This window comes from Equus asinus, chromosome 25 (genome assembly GCF_041296235.1).
Source record: "Equus asinus isolate D_3611 breed Donkey chromosome 25, EquAss-T2T_v2, whole genome shotgun sequence".
In the NCBI taxonomy this organism is placed as follows: domain Eukaryota; kingdom Metazoa; phylum Chordata; class Mammalia; order Perissodactyla; family Equidae; genus Equus; species Equus asinus.
Genome location: NC_091814.1, coordinates 17,674,886 through 17,689,967, shown reverse-complemented (window position 1 = coordinate 17,689,967; position 15,082 = coordinate 17,674,886). Strand labels below are relative to the sequence as shown.

At 44.8% G+C, this 15,082-nt stretch overlaps 1 protein-coding gene across 1 annotated transcript; it reads right to left on the bottom strand.

Moving 5' to 3' along the window:
- Positions 1-905: 905 nt before the first annotated feature.
- Positions 906-2,510, bottom strand: RXFP4 (relaxin family peptide/INSL5 receptor 4). Its single transcript, XM_070497812.1, has one exon. It carries the CDS (start codon positions 2,384-2,386, stop codon positions 1,328-1,330), a length of 1,059 nt encoding a protein of 352 aa, XP_070353913.1. The 5' UTR covers positions 2,387-2,510; the 3' UTR covers positions 906-1,327.
- Between the last annotated feature and the right edge of the window lie 12,572 nt (positions 2,511-15,082).

Here is a 15,082-nt window from a genome sequence, read left to right as displayed (position 1 = left end):
CCCAAGAAAGTCCATTCTAATCGCTAAGCTTTGTCATTGCTGGGTCTCTACGGACACAGAAACCAAAGGGGAGCCCCCTGCCCTGGAGAACACACTTTCAAGAGGGGCTTGAGGGGCCAACCCCTCACTCACTCCTTTAAGTAAAACTCATTTCACTCTAGAGCGTGTAACAATAATTCCAGACAAGACCTTTTTGGCTCCCTGTCCCCGTCTCCCAGCTGCCACCTTATTTCCTCCTCTTCCTTTTTGTCTCCATTTTACATGATGTGTGAGAATAACAGCTAATACTCTATTTCAGGCACTGCCGAGTTCTCAACAGCCCATTTTACAGATGAGAAAACAGAAGTAAAGCAATTTACTGAGGTCCCTCAGCCAGTTAGTGTCAGAGCTGGCATGTGAATCCAGGTGCTCTGACACCTTTAGCTCTGATACTCTGAGCTAAGCACTTGGGGTGGAGAGGAAGACTTTCTGTGGTGTCCACTTCTTTGGCTGCACCTTCAGCCTCCTCTTCTCCCAACTCCCTTCCCCATCTCTCACCTCCCTATGCCCCACTCACACCCTTGGCTTATCTTCACTTTTCCCTCCAAATCTTGATTTAAAGAGAGACACACAGGTCCTCCCAGCCAGGACCAGGGTTCTACACTTGGGGCTTGGCTGATGCCAGGGATCCAACAAGACCCCATGTGCCTTCTCCCAGCAAGGGGACTACAGCTTTTGCAGCTGAGGTCTGTAAGCACCAAGTTTCTGTAGGAACCACTGAGATGGTAAAAAGGTGGAGATGGCCAGGAGAGGAGAGCATTTTGGGCCCTGGCACCAGAGGAGGACAAGAGCACACCCCGTTTGAGGTGAGGGGATGGGGAGGGGACAGACAGAGGGAGATAGGTACTGACCTCTGATCCGTGAGTCTAGAAACCTTGGGAAAATTTCCTGGGAATTCTCACAGGAGGCAGAAATGGGGCAAAGAATCCTTTTGTCCACATTAACTGGAGGTGGAACTGGGATTAAGGGTCAAGACAATTTGTGAATGATCCAGAGGTTTATTCTCAGATCCTCTTCTTTCCCACCTCCAAATGGAGACAAGCTTTGTCATACCCAGAGTGACCTGGGCCCAGGCCTCTCCCACTCCACCACACACCCACAGTGAGATCAAGGAGCAGACATTCCCTCAGGCAACGCAGCCAGGTAGAGAGGCAGGCCCCCTTCTCCCTATAAGGTGAGCATCCTGCACCTGGCAGACCCCAGAAGGAGGAGAGTGTTTAGCTTGCACCCATCACTCAGGTGTCCTTTTGTCTAATTTGGTGAGCAGCATAGTAAAAGGGCAACTCTCCTAGGGGGTACTTCCAACCCACCTCCTGCCTACCTCGTTTAGGGCCACCTGTTCCACCCAGCCTCGGCCCTGGGGCCACAGTCTTGCTCGCAGATCCCTGAAGGTGTCTGCCAGGGCCCTTCGTGGCTCCCGCCTTAGGAGACAGTACAGCACAGGGTTGAGGCAGATGTTGCTGTGTGCCAGGCAGGTGGTGACATGGGAGACTTGGGAATGGATGATGTAGAAAGTGCTGTCCCAGGGTACCAGGTCAAACTTCACCAGGATGCCCCAGAGAGTGACCACATGGTTGGGGAACCAGCAGAGGAAGAAGGAGGCCACCAGGATGCGGACAGAGCGGGCTACAACCCTGCTGTCCTGCCGACGCCGTCGCCGCTGCCGCAGGAAGGCCAGCAACAGCAGATAGCTGGTGGTGATGATGCCCAGGGGCACCATGAAGGCCAGCACCACCCTCTGAAGCTGGTAGGCTCCCAGCCAATACTTGCTGGGGAAGCGCATTAGGCACAGACGCACGCCACACACCTCACTCTCAGCCCCAAAGACAGCCGTGGGCACTGTCACCAGGGCAGCTGCCATCCACACTGCCAGGGTGGCCATACGGGCCCAGAAGAGTGATAGGTGGGTGCCTGGTCCTGTAGCCATGGCCACCACCCAGTATCGGGCAACACTCAGCGCCGTGATGAGGAAGATGCTGGCATAGACGTTGAGGACAGTGGCCGTCAGGACCATCTTGCAGAGGGCACCTCCGAAGGGCCAGTGGAGGTCCAGTGCTGACTCAGCTGCCCAGAAGGGGAGAGTAAGTGCCATCCCCAGGTCTGCCAGAGCCAGGTTGAAGACAAAAGTGTCGGAAGGAACTCGCCGAGCACAGTTACCCAGCACCCACAGCACGGCCAAGTTTCCCAGCAAGCCGACAGCCCCCACAAGCCCATAGGCCAGGGCAACCACAACCCTCAGGGCTGGGAATTCAACAGGCATCGCAGCATCATCAGTACTCAGCACGCTGCCTCCAGAGGTGTTGCCCCGGAATGCAGGCAGCGGGGCAGAAGTATTGGGTGTGGGCATCGCAGGGCATCCAAAGTCAGTGGTGCCAGGCAGAGGGGCCAGCAAGTGCCTGCCAGACTGGCAGGGCCACCTACAGCTCTCAGCAGGAGCCTCTAGATCTGAGTGCTTCTCTCAGGGCCTCAAGCTGCCAGGAGCCCTGGCCCACGCCCACACCTCAGAGGGAGGGGTGTGGATGGGACAACCTGCCTCTTCCCTGTTGGGTGGTGGGTGGGGCAGGGTAAGGGAGGGCCCAAACATAAATGTGTGCCTGCGTGCGTGTGTGCGTGTGTGTGTGTGCGCGCGTGTGTGTGTGTGTGTGTGTGTGTGTAGGAAGGGCTCTATGTGGCAGAAAGGGAGGGGAGAAAGGGGAGTTAACTATGGAGAGCAGCACCAAGCCTGCACTCTGGGGAGAGGGCCAGAGATACCCCATCTCAGGGATGACAGGAACTAAACTGGAGCCCCCTCTACTCCTAACAGTGTGCAGGGGCCCCCTTCTCTGCAGAAAGTGCTCCTTGGGGCCAGGGGAAGGGGCCTGGAAGGGGGCTAGAGGCAGGGACCCAGAATGCATGTCTGAGAGAGAGAGCAGAGGTTCTGGAGTCCCAGATCTGCTACTCACTAGCTGTGTGACTTTGGGTGAGTTACTTTACTCCCCTGAGACTCAGTTTCGTTGCTTAAAATTTTCAGATAATATCACAGCGTCACAGGATTGGTGTGATGAGATAATACATGTGAAAAAGCACTTTGTATGTTACTGTTTTTCATAAATGATTATTATCTCAAAGGAAAAGTTTGGGGTGTCTGTAGTGAAAGGGAGCAGGGTACCGAGCAGCTATTATCACCATGCCCAGGGAACAGCGCCAACTAAAACACAGGTTGGAATTCATTGCAGCAACAAGTGACCTTGAGGCTAAGGACGGGGAGGAAAGGGGAGAGGAAGTCACAGCTTCCTGTTCCCTCCTCACTGGGAACATGGCCCGTGAAGACCTGAGTGGACCTGGGGCATGCCCGCAGTTCTGTTCCTGCTCCCGAGCATGAAGTAGTCCTGCTAACCTCTATCACTCCCACTGCCATTTCACCCTTTCCTGCTCTAGTCCGTGGAGTCAGAGGTCAACAGCACCCCCACTCTCTCCTCCAGTCCCCAAACCCCATTCCAGAGCTGTGGACCCTGAGATACATCCTCACCACACCTCATCCTGTCTCCCCATGATCTCAGCCCTCACTGGAAAAAATGCCTCATTGGGTCCTCCCCTTTTATGCCCATATCCCTATGCTTTGCAGAATTTGCTGTGATAGGGAAAAAGAGAAGGTGGGAGGTGGGTAGATAAAAGAGTGAGGCTTTTTCAAGGATTCCAAAATATTCAACACCTTCCTGCCCTCTGAGATGTTTGGTGTTCAGTTCCCTTGGAGTGCTGGGGGAGGAGAGGGGCCCTCGGGACAATCAATCAGCAGTGTGTTTGATGAACCCTATGGAAGACACCCAGAGATCCAGATTGGGTGCCGGGATGTTTGGGTTTTTCAGCAAGGAATGGGTGTGAAAGGGGTGGCAGAAGGAGTGTGGCCAGTCCAAGTTCAGCTGAGTCAGATGGGCTACCTCCTGACCTCCTGGACTGCTCCTGTGTGACTTCGTACCAGTTCCTCCGCCTCCGGGCCATGTTTACTCTTCCACCCATCCGGCGTCACCTTGCCAATCTGGCAGTGAAGATGTCTGTTTAATGCATTAGATTTATTTTCTCTTGGCTTGGAAAAAGGAAGTTGGGTCAGAACTCCAGGGTTCTGCTATCCATTTGAAATATCTGGTCCTCTAATCATTCCTTTTTTTACCTCTACTCATTTCTAATCCAAATCATTTCCCTTGGTCTGAGACTAACATCCCCTTATGGTTATGCAGAGAGGTGATGCCACCAGCTGGCCAAGTCTAAGAACTTCGCTTTGGGCCCTTACCTTTTTCTAGTAGTTCATTCATTCGTTCACTCTAATCAGAGCATTTCCTGAGAACGCTAATTATGTGCCAGTCATTGTGCCATATGCTGGGGAGACAAAAACAAATAAAATATGGTCCCTCTCCTCATGAAATGTAATAAACTTTTTCAAGATGGATGGGATCTTTAAGATCATCTAGTTCAACTTCTCATTTTATAGGGAGTGAAAGTGACTTGTCTAAGGCCACCAGGGAAATGGTGGCAGAGTCAGGATTTAAGATAAAAGTCTCTTGACTCCTAGAATCTGGCTCTTTCTGCTACATCATAAAACCCTTTTGGTATTTCTTTCCACCTATAGTCTCTTCCCCCTCGCTGAGTACCAGAAGCGCCGGTCCTTGCCCTTGGGAAGCTCCTAGGCTGCCAAGGGAAACAGGAGCAGGATGTGGACAGAGGGACAGGGACGGCTCCTCTCTAGATGGTCTTCATTCACAGCTGCTGGGAAATGAGGAGGAACTGGATCCAACAAGAGTGATTTTGCCATCCCTCTTGTTCCTATTCCTCTGGAGCCACACTTTACCAGCCCAATTTTCTATCTCAATTAGAGTCCAAGGACCTGTGTGGTAGATTATCGTGTCTGCCTTACATAAAAAGGATTTATAATGACCAGGCCTTCCCCTCAGGCACCTGAATATCCATGGCAGCCCACATTTACCCAGGCCACATCCCCGTCCCTGCTCTCCAAACCCAGACAAAGCGGAATTGGGGGAGGAGGCAGGAGGAACAGAGTCATCTTTCTGCAGAGCATAAAGAGAAGGAAGCTGTGCATTTGTGGCAGAAGAGACAGAGACTAGCCCCTTGGGGGACCAAAAATGGCAGAAGTAGGAGACCTGGCCCTAATCCAAATCTCCAACCTCATATCAACCCAAACAGCCACATCTCCAGCCCCTCACACGCCTGCCAGACCTCCTGGAGAAGATCCCCCAGTCTCGGGAAGGGGTATGGGCAGCTCCAACGCTCAAGGGCAAGCTCCACATCAGTCTCTCTCTCTCATCTTTACATTTTGGAATAGTTTTAGATTTACAGAAAAATTGCAAAGTCAGTGAGAGTGACCCATCTCTTTTATTTTCCACATTAAAATAAAAATGGAAGGGCCTCAAAAATAAAAACAAAAATCTTAGGGATAAATCTGAGGAAAGAACTGTTTAATTTTACCTGAGATAGTCACAGAGATTATTTTTAAACTGAACCTTGAAAAATCAGTAGATGTTTGTCCAGGGAAAGGGCATTTCAGGTGATGGGAACAGTACGATCAAAGACACGGGGGCATGCATCTGGGGAAATGCAAGCGTCAGCATGGCTGGCACAATAGTGTGTGTACCAAGGAAAAGACCAGGAAGCGTGGGAGCGGGAGGCAATCATGAGGTTATGGAGGACCTGAAGCAGGCAAGGGAACTTAGATTCTATCCTATAGAATGAGAAGCCACTGAAAGCTTTTAATCTACGCAGTGACAGAATCAGATTTATTTTTTAGGATTGTCTATCTGTTGACAATGTGAAGAACCACTCAAGGGGGCTGAAAATGGCAGGAGAAATATAAATTAGGAGAGTTTTGTAAATGGGCTGGGACAGTCAGGAAGTAGAGGAGAGGAGGAGTGTGGGTTATATTTAGGACATAGAATCAAATGACTGGGGATGTAAAACTGTTAAGAAGAGGGAGGAATTAAGAATGACCACCAGTTTATAGGCTCGGGGACTTAAGTGCATGGAGATTACATGAATGGATGGCTGGATAGATGTATGGTAGCACCATATACAGCATTAGAAAATACAGGCTGAAAAATGTGTGAACCATCTAGGGGTGGTGATCCAATAGGCAGTTGACTATCTGGTCTTGAAGATCTGGACTTGGAAGTCCTTCAGTGGAAGGTGGTGATGGGTAAACCCATGGAAGAAAAGGTCCAGTAGCCCTGTGAACTCTGCTGGTTGCTTTCACAGCATCCACGTCCCCCTCCTCCTTTCTAAAGAACCTAATTTTGTTCCAGTATCCACTTCTCCACTACAGAGTCCAGATGACTTGGAGGAAGCTAACTCCATCCCCAGCTCTAGGGGTGGATGCTGATTATTTTAAGTCAATCACACTATAACCATCCCTCTTGACGGTAATTTTTTTTCAAGAGCCAAGGCTTAAGCTAATCAATATGTGACGTTACCCTGATGAGTGTTGTTAGTCCACAGGTTGGTCCAATCAGACTGAAGTGGGGGTAAGATTTTTATTCTGTGAGTGGCAGGGAGGATTTCTTTCTCCCATTGGATCTAAATTCAGAAGCATGTGTTGATTTTGGCAATCATCTTGTCACCACAAAAGAAGCCAGTCTAAGGACAAAGTCTTGTGGAGGCAGGCAGAGTAGACAAGCTGAGCATACGCTATCTTTGGACTTCTAGTTATGAGGGAGAATACATTTATTATTGTTTAAGCCATTTTGAGTTATCTTTTCTGTTACTTGTGATGAGAAGCATCCTGGGTCTCAAGCCAGAACGGGATGTAAGATTAGTGAATAGTATTTTTTAGGGCAGAAGGAGCCAGAAATGTTTACTAAATTTATTGCTTACTATCGTAAGACAGAGCTATGTTGGTGAGGTATCATCTCTGAGCAGGGCAGACTGTAATCTTCTACCTCTACGGTTTTGGCTTCAGGGACTGGCAGATTTTCAGAGGCATGAGTAGATAGACATCATCTCTAGAAGACGATAGCCCTGGTGAGACTGTATTTGATTGGCTGGCACTCCAAGGCCAGTTCACTGGAGACTGTTTGACGTTGAGAAGCGAAAGGCTGACGCTGATTGGATGATTTTCACTTAGGCAAGTTGTTGATTGATTCAACTGGTTTAAAATAGGTTCTGAAGGCTACTTGTTGCCATGGCTACAGAATACTCATATCATGGTTTTTTTCCAAGTTTGTGGGATTTTTTTTTAATTCTCAGGAAGAAGTATCCATCTTCCTGGCCAAGACCAATCTCTACATCTGTGTCTTAAACGATTCTCTTCACAGATCCTGCTCCATTCAGTCATTCCCTTCCTCTTGGCTTTCCTACACTGTCTCTTTTATTGCAAGGAACAGAAATCCCCTTGAGCTGCTTCTAGTGATGAAACAGATATCCAATGACAGGATGATGTTGATTATGCCAGAGTCCTTGGAAAATCCTCACCTTTTTGCCTGCCCATCTGTGCCTTCTCTTTCCTTCTTTCGCTGCGGTGGGTGGGAATGTTGGCATGAAAGACTAGGGCTAAGACTGCATTTTTAGAGTTTTAGTAGATCTGAATGGATTCAAGTGAGGTAATGGGAAGATAGAATAGTGCAGCCCTCAGGAAGCAGGTTTCATGCTTTTTGCTTTTCAGTTGGTCCCTGTTCCTGCTTCTCTCAGCACATCTGCTCCATTCTCCTGCTTCTCTTTGCAGATTAGCAACTCTGCCTGCTCCTCTTGGGCAGAACCTAAGACAGACACCTCAGCCCTGACACACCAGCATGACCTCCTAGCACCAGTGGCTACCATTAACCAACCATAGTTCTCTGGTTCTGAAAATCCTTGTGAAAGAGTATTTTTTCAGTCCTGAGTCTAGTCAAGTGTGTACCCTTTGTTTAATCAGCTGTGGCCACCAAGTCATTAAATATGCAGGACTGTTCTTTCTAGAGACTGTGGGAGGGGTAGGCTCTGCAGAAGAGGCTGCACATGGGACAGCCAATGAAGCATAGCTAGCACAGACTACTCTGCCTACCGTGCACATAGCCCCTTCTTTTCAAACATATATTTCTAAAGACTCCTCCTCCACTAACACAATCCACTATTCATAAAAAACATAAATACACCCACCCTCTCAACAAACAAAAACTATCCAAAGCCAAGTCTAACTATTGCATTCAGAGGCAATGTAATGGGGCCCCTTTAATCACTCTATAATTCCTGAGTGACGTCCATTCTTTTCTAGTTTGATTGTAATTGGTTCCAGGTATGATCCGTTGACACCTTACACCTTTTAGAAAACAAGCCCACAGACATCTGATGTACAATATTAGAGGAAAACACAAGGCAACTACAAGAAATTCTTAATTAAAAGGGAGAAAATAGAATGACTCCTCCAGATCAGCTCTATATATCAGTCCAGTCATCACGGTTATTTCACAGCCCTCAACATACCGCTCCAGCTTTGTAAGGCAAGCCCTCCACTGATACTGTAGGGTTAGCCCAGGGCGGGCGGGGGGACAATGTATATGACACAAGAGTGAATTCCCGGAACCAGTTTGCTGACTCACATCCTTAGAAGCGGAGTGAGTTCTTTGGTCAGAAAATTTGATCACATCAGTTTTTGCTTATTGGGAAGTTTTCCTTTTACCATTGGTTTTCAGATCATCCCTGAGATGGTCATTGACAAAAATTTCCTCTAATGGAACAGAAGAACTAAAACGGTTCTTCTGTTATCCTTTGTGGTTGGGATTAAGAATTGCTGGAGAAGCTGAGCTGCCTTGCCATGTTGATTTCAGTCAGACACAGGATCCAACTTGGTGTATTTCTGGCAGTTCAGTTCCCACAGGACTTTAGTGGGTTGCTTCCCCTTTTTCACTTTTAAGGGTGCCATATTGTCGCTGTTCTTGTTGTTTTACTGTTGTTACAGCCGTTTTCTTTTTCTTCTTTTTTTTACTTTTAGTATTTTTTCTTTTTTTTATTTTGACATAATTTCAGACTGAGAGGAAACTACAAGAATAGTACAAGGAATTTTTGTATCCCCTTTACCCAGATTCCCCAAATGTTAACTTTTTTTTTTGAGGAAGATTTGCCCTGAGCTAACATCTGCTGCCAATCCTTCTTTTTTTGCTGAGGAAGACTGGCCCTGAGCTAACATCCATGCCCATCTTCCTCTTCTTTATATGTGGGACGCCAACCACAGCATGGTGTGCCAAGTGGTGCCATGTCCACACCCGGGATCCCAACCTGCAAACCCCGGGCTGCCGAAGTGGAATGTGAGAACTTAACCGCTGCACCACCAGGCCGGCCCTGAGAAGTGTTTTTGAGCAGCCCAGATGTTAGGGGTTTCCCCATCTCTTCTGGCTCTCCCAGAAATCCACATTCCAATTGTCAAGAGCCTAGTCATGGCCAATCAGTGCATTAACTTTAGTCACAAAAATCTAGTATGGCAAAGAATTTGGTATGGCCTAAAATTTGACAAGAAAAGCATTGATTTTCCTCAACCTGGACTTAAGTAGTTCCAGACTGCAGGGAGAAAGTTTTCTCTAACAGGATTACATAACTGCACTGTTTTTTTTTTTTTCTACGCCTTTTCATTAGAGAAACCTGGAACAAACTGTTGATCTCTTTTGGGACTGTGCTTTTCCTAAGGCTCTAAAGAATAATCAACACACTGTAGTATCCCCCCATTTTGCTAACAGGGCCTCCAGAGCTTCACCCTGTCTTCTAGTTTGGCTGTCACCGCTGACTTCTCAGTCACGAATGATTTAATCAATACCTGCCAATTCCACAGTTCCACTGAGAGTGTGTCGTTTGAAAACCCACTCTTAGTTATCAGTTTCTTTCCTACTTGTACAAATAGCCAAGGCTGACTGAGCTCAAGTGAGTGAGATGGCGACAGGAATTGCATTTTAAAGCTACATTGGGGGGCTGACCCCGTGGCCGAGTGGTTAAGTTCGCGTGCTCCGCTGCAGGCAGCCCAGTGTTTCGTTGTGTTCGAATCCTGGTCGCGGACATGGCACTGCTCATCAAACCACGCTGAGGTGGCGTCTCATGTGCCACAACTAGAAGGACCCACAACGAAGAATATACAACTATGTACCAGGGGGCTTTGGGGAGAAAAAGGAAAAAATAAAATCTTTTTTTAAAATAAATAAATAAATAAATAAATAAAGCTACATTGGGACTCCTCCTGGCTGCCCGAGGACATAGCACTTGGTATAGTCAGGCCTCACAGAGGTTGGACCTGGGGCTATATGCCCTACTTCTTTTTGAACAGCTGCTCCATTCTTCTCTTTCTTGACAGATTTCCCCTTCTAAGAATATGAAAAAAAATTATAAAGCTATTTTTAGAGGTGACAGCAGGATTCCTCATAGGAAATTCCTTTGTTTGGAAAAATTACTCAATAAGCGCTTGAGATAGAAGGTGGTACCCCAAAGCGGGATGGTGAGTATGCTGGAGGCCTTGTGAAAGCCCACTCTCCATCTTCTCTTGTTTCCCCGTCACAACTCCCACTGCTATGGGTGAGGATATTGGGGCAAAACAGCAAGACCCAGTCTAGCATTTTCCAAGTTTGGGCTGATCTAAATGGATTCAGGGGTGTATAGCACTACGATCTGGAGAAGAAGAGACTGAATTGTAGACAGAAAGCACCACTGAAACAACGAGAGAGTGACAAGTCTCCGGGGGCAGGAGAGGATACTGAGAGAGGTTACATATGGGCCCAGTCACATGAGTTTGATATGATTTCCAAGCTGTCACTGCTTTACAGTTGGTAGTAGATGGCCTAATAATACCCAGATGAGCACTAGGAAATGCACAGTCATTGGGATTCTTACGTAAATTTCTTTACCCTGCATGAAACAGGAAGGAAAAATGACCTCAGCCTAACCTCTTTCACTTTAGAGAGACTTTTTCAATTAGCAATATAACAAAGTGTCGTTGAATGGAGTTTAGAAAACCAGACTTGGTAGTATGAATAGAGAATGTTATTGGGGAAATTCAGACTTTCTAAGAGAATTGTAAATAAATGAATTAAGCATTTGACTTAAGAAACTAGAAAACACACCAAACAAAAGAAATCCCAAAAGGAGAAGATAATTAATAAAAACAAAACCTCAAATTAATATGCTATTGATGAATCAATGAACATATTGATGAATAAAACTACATCCTGGGTTCTTCATAAAGGTAAACAAACAGATGAGACCCTGGCAAGGCTAAGGAAAATAAAGAGAAAAGAAAAAAGAGAGAAGAGAAAGAAACAGCCGTACAAATGAGATTAAAAGAATAAGAGACTTTTAGCGAAATTTTATGCACAACATTTAAAATTCTAGGTAAAATGGATGATTTTTTATGAAAGTTTAAATGACTAAAATTAACTCAAGAAAAAATAGAATCCGGATCAGATGAATAACCACATAAGAAATTGAAAAGGTTTTCAAATATCTATCACTAAAAAGCTTCCAGATCCAGATGCTTTTATAAGGAAGTTCAGTCCAACCTTCAAGGAAACAATAATTCCTAAATTATTCAAAGTGTTTTAGAGCACAGGAGAAAAAATGAAAAGGTTGTCAATTAGTTTTTCAAAACTGGAATAAACCTGCAACTTGATTTTTTAAAGTACCGAGATGTCACCTATGAATACAGATGCAAAACTCATAAACAGAATGTCAGTGATGGGGTTCAGGACACACTACCACAAAAGACAGCACTGTGGCATGTTGAATATTTTAAGCTGAAGGAATTTGAGAAACAGCAGGTGCAGGAGGGACTTTCTGATCTTCCTCTGAGGCAGGTCATGAGACCCTCATGGAAATTGGTGCAGCTGCTTGGGTTGGTGGTTCCACAAAAGTTCGATCTAGAATTACTATATGACCCAGCAATTCTACTCCTAGGTATAAACCCTAAAGAATTAAAAACAGGTACTTAAATACTTGTTCATGGGCTGGCCCTGTGGCCGAGTGGTTAAGTTCACACGCTCTGCTTCAGCAGCTCAGGGTTTCACCAGTTCAGATTCTGGGTGTGGACCTAGCACTGCTCATTGGGCCATGCTGTGGCAGCGTCCCACATGCCACAACTAGAAGGACCCACAACTAAAATGTACACCTATGTACTGGGGTGCTTTGGGCAAAAGAAGGAAAAATAAAATCTTAAAAAAAAAAAAACAACTTGGGGGCTGGCCTGGTGGCGCAGTGGTTAAGCGCGCGTTCTGCTTCAGCAGCCCAGGGTTCGCCGGTTCGGATCCCAGGTGTGGACATGGCATCATTTGGCGAGTCATGCTGTGGTAGGCGTCCCACATATAAAGTAGAGGAAGATGGGCACGGCTGTTAGCTCAAGGCCAGTCTTCCTCAGTGAAAAGAGGAGGATTGTCAGTAGTTAGCTTCGGGCTAATCTTCCTCAAAAACAAAACAAAACAAAACTTGTTCATGAATGTTCATAGCAGCACTATTTGCAATAGCCAAGAGATGGAAACAACCCAAATGTTCATCAACTGATGAATGGATAAATAAATTGTGGTATATACATCCAATGGATTATTATTCAGCCATATAAAGCAATGAAGTACTGATACATGCTACAACTGGGACGAGCCTCGAAAACGTTATGCTAAGTGAAAGAAAACAGCCACAAAAGATCCCATACTGTATGACTATGAAATACATGAAGTAGGTAAATCCACAGAGACACCAAGCAGATTGACAGTTACCAGAGAATGGGGGACAGGGAGGAAGGGGGAGTGATTGCTTATTGCACACAGGGTATTCTTCTGGGGTGAGGAACGGTTTTGAAACTGGAGACAGGTGATTGTTGCACAACACTGTGAATGCACTAAATGCCACTCACTTGTGTACTTTAAAATGGTTAATTTTAAGTTATGTGAATTTCACCTCAATTGAAAAAAACATACACAAACAATACTATACTGTATATCGTTTATGTATCTGTACAGTGTTGTAACAATATAAAAACATGGACCCACAACACAAAAAGCAGAACCCACAACAAATTCATGACACTGCTGCCTCTGCGAAGGGTGGTGGGAGGACAACAGGAGCAGAGAAAGTAAGATCCCCTAGGACCTAAACTGTATGTTAAGGCAATCAACACTATGCTTTTTTAATTGAAAATAAAAAACAACGTAAAATGAAAAGAAAGTGGAATTAAAGTCAGAAACAAAATAGGAATGTTCACTGTTCACTCACCACTATTTTTCACCATTTACTTTGATAATGCAAAAAAAATAACCCAAGAAAAATTAAATGGTACAAACATTATCAATGAAGAGATTAATTTTACATTCCTTGTAACTTATACTTTAAATCTAGAAAATAATAATTGGAAACACATATCTATAGCATTTTTAGAACTTTTTATATATTAATTCATATAGCCATCATAACAACTCTGTGAGGTAAGCACTATTATTATATTCCTTTTAATGATAAGGAAATTGAGGCAGAGAAGTTAAAGAAATGAAGTCAAGGTCACACAGGTAAATCAGTGGTGATTTTGGGATTTGAACATAGGCAGTATGTGCCTTTGTCCACTATAATATTTTATCAGTCCATGAGATCTGGCTACAAAATTATTAAAACTATTTAGAGTTTAGCAAGGTGGCTAGATATATAAAAATAAGTAGAGGGGCTGGCCATGTGGCCGAGTGGTTAAGTTCTCGAGCTCTGCTTCAGCGGCTTAGGGTTTTGCCAGTTCGAATCCTGGGTGCAGACATGGCACCACTCCTCAGGCCATGCTGAGGAGGCACCCCACATGCCACAGATAAAAGGACCCACAACTGAAAATGCACAACTGTGTTCCGGGAGCTTTGGAGAGAAAAAGGAAAAAATAAAATCTTTTTTTTTAAAAAAAAGCAGATTTCTTTTATACCAAGAGTAACTTGTTTAAAAAAACAATTTAAATGTCTTTCAAAATAGAAGTCAAAAATTTTAAATACCTATGAATGTACTCAAAAAGAAAGGAAGCAAAATCCAGATGAAAAACACTGTAAGATTTACTGAAAGCCATAACACAAGACTCCAAAAAATGGAAAATCATACAACATTCCTGTGTGGGAAGAATCATTATGGTGAACTTGTCAATACTCTCCAAGTTTAAAAATAAAGAAAATGCTTAATCAAAAATTTAAAATGTTTGTGCTTCAAAATACACTATCAAGAAAGGGAGGAGCCAGCCCCATGGCCAAGTGGTTAAGTTCTCACGCTCTGCTTCAGCGGACCAGGGTTTTGCTGGTTCGAATCCTGGGCACGGACATGGCACCACTCATCAGGCCATGCTGAGGCGGCATCCCATATGTCACAACTAGAAGGATCCACAACTAAAAATACACAACTATGTACCGGGGGGCTTTGGGCAGGAAAAGCAAACATAAAGTCTTTAAAAAAAAAGTTCAATTTATAAAAAAAAAGAAAGTGAAAAGATAACCCATACAATGGGTGAAAATATTTGCAAATCACATATCTGAAGGGACTTGTATCCTCCAAAAATAATGAACTCTTACAACTCGACAATAAAAAGACAACCCAATTTAAAAGTGGGCAAAGGATTTGAGTAGGCATTTCTTCAAAGGAAATAGAGAAATGTCAAATAAGCACGTGAAAAGATGCTCAATATCATTAGTTATTAAAGAAATGCAAATAAAAATCACGATGTGATAACACTTCACACCCTCTAGGATGGCTAGGCCATAATCAAAAAGATGAACGATAACAAGTGTTGTCGAGGATGTGAGAAATAGAAACACTCATACAGTGCTGGTGGGAATGTAAAATGGTGCAGCCACTTTAGAAAATGGTCTGGCGGTTCCTCAAAAAGTTAAACACAAATTTACCATATGACTCAGCAATTCCATTCCTAGTTATATACCCAAAAGAACTGAAACTATATGTATTCCCACAAAAACCTGTACACGAATGTTCATAGCAGCATTATTCATAACAGCCAAAAAGTGGAAACAATCCAAATATCTAGAAACAAATTGTGGTATATCCATACCATGGAATATTATTTGGCCATAAAAAGGAATGAAGTACTGATACA

Bases quoted from the DNA above. Each gene is read 5' to 3' on its own strand.
- RXFP4 (XM_070497812.1), bottom strand. From the start codon at position 2,386: ATGCCCACACCCAATACTTCTGCCCCGCTGCCTGCATTCCGGGGCAAC.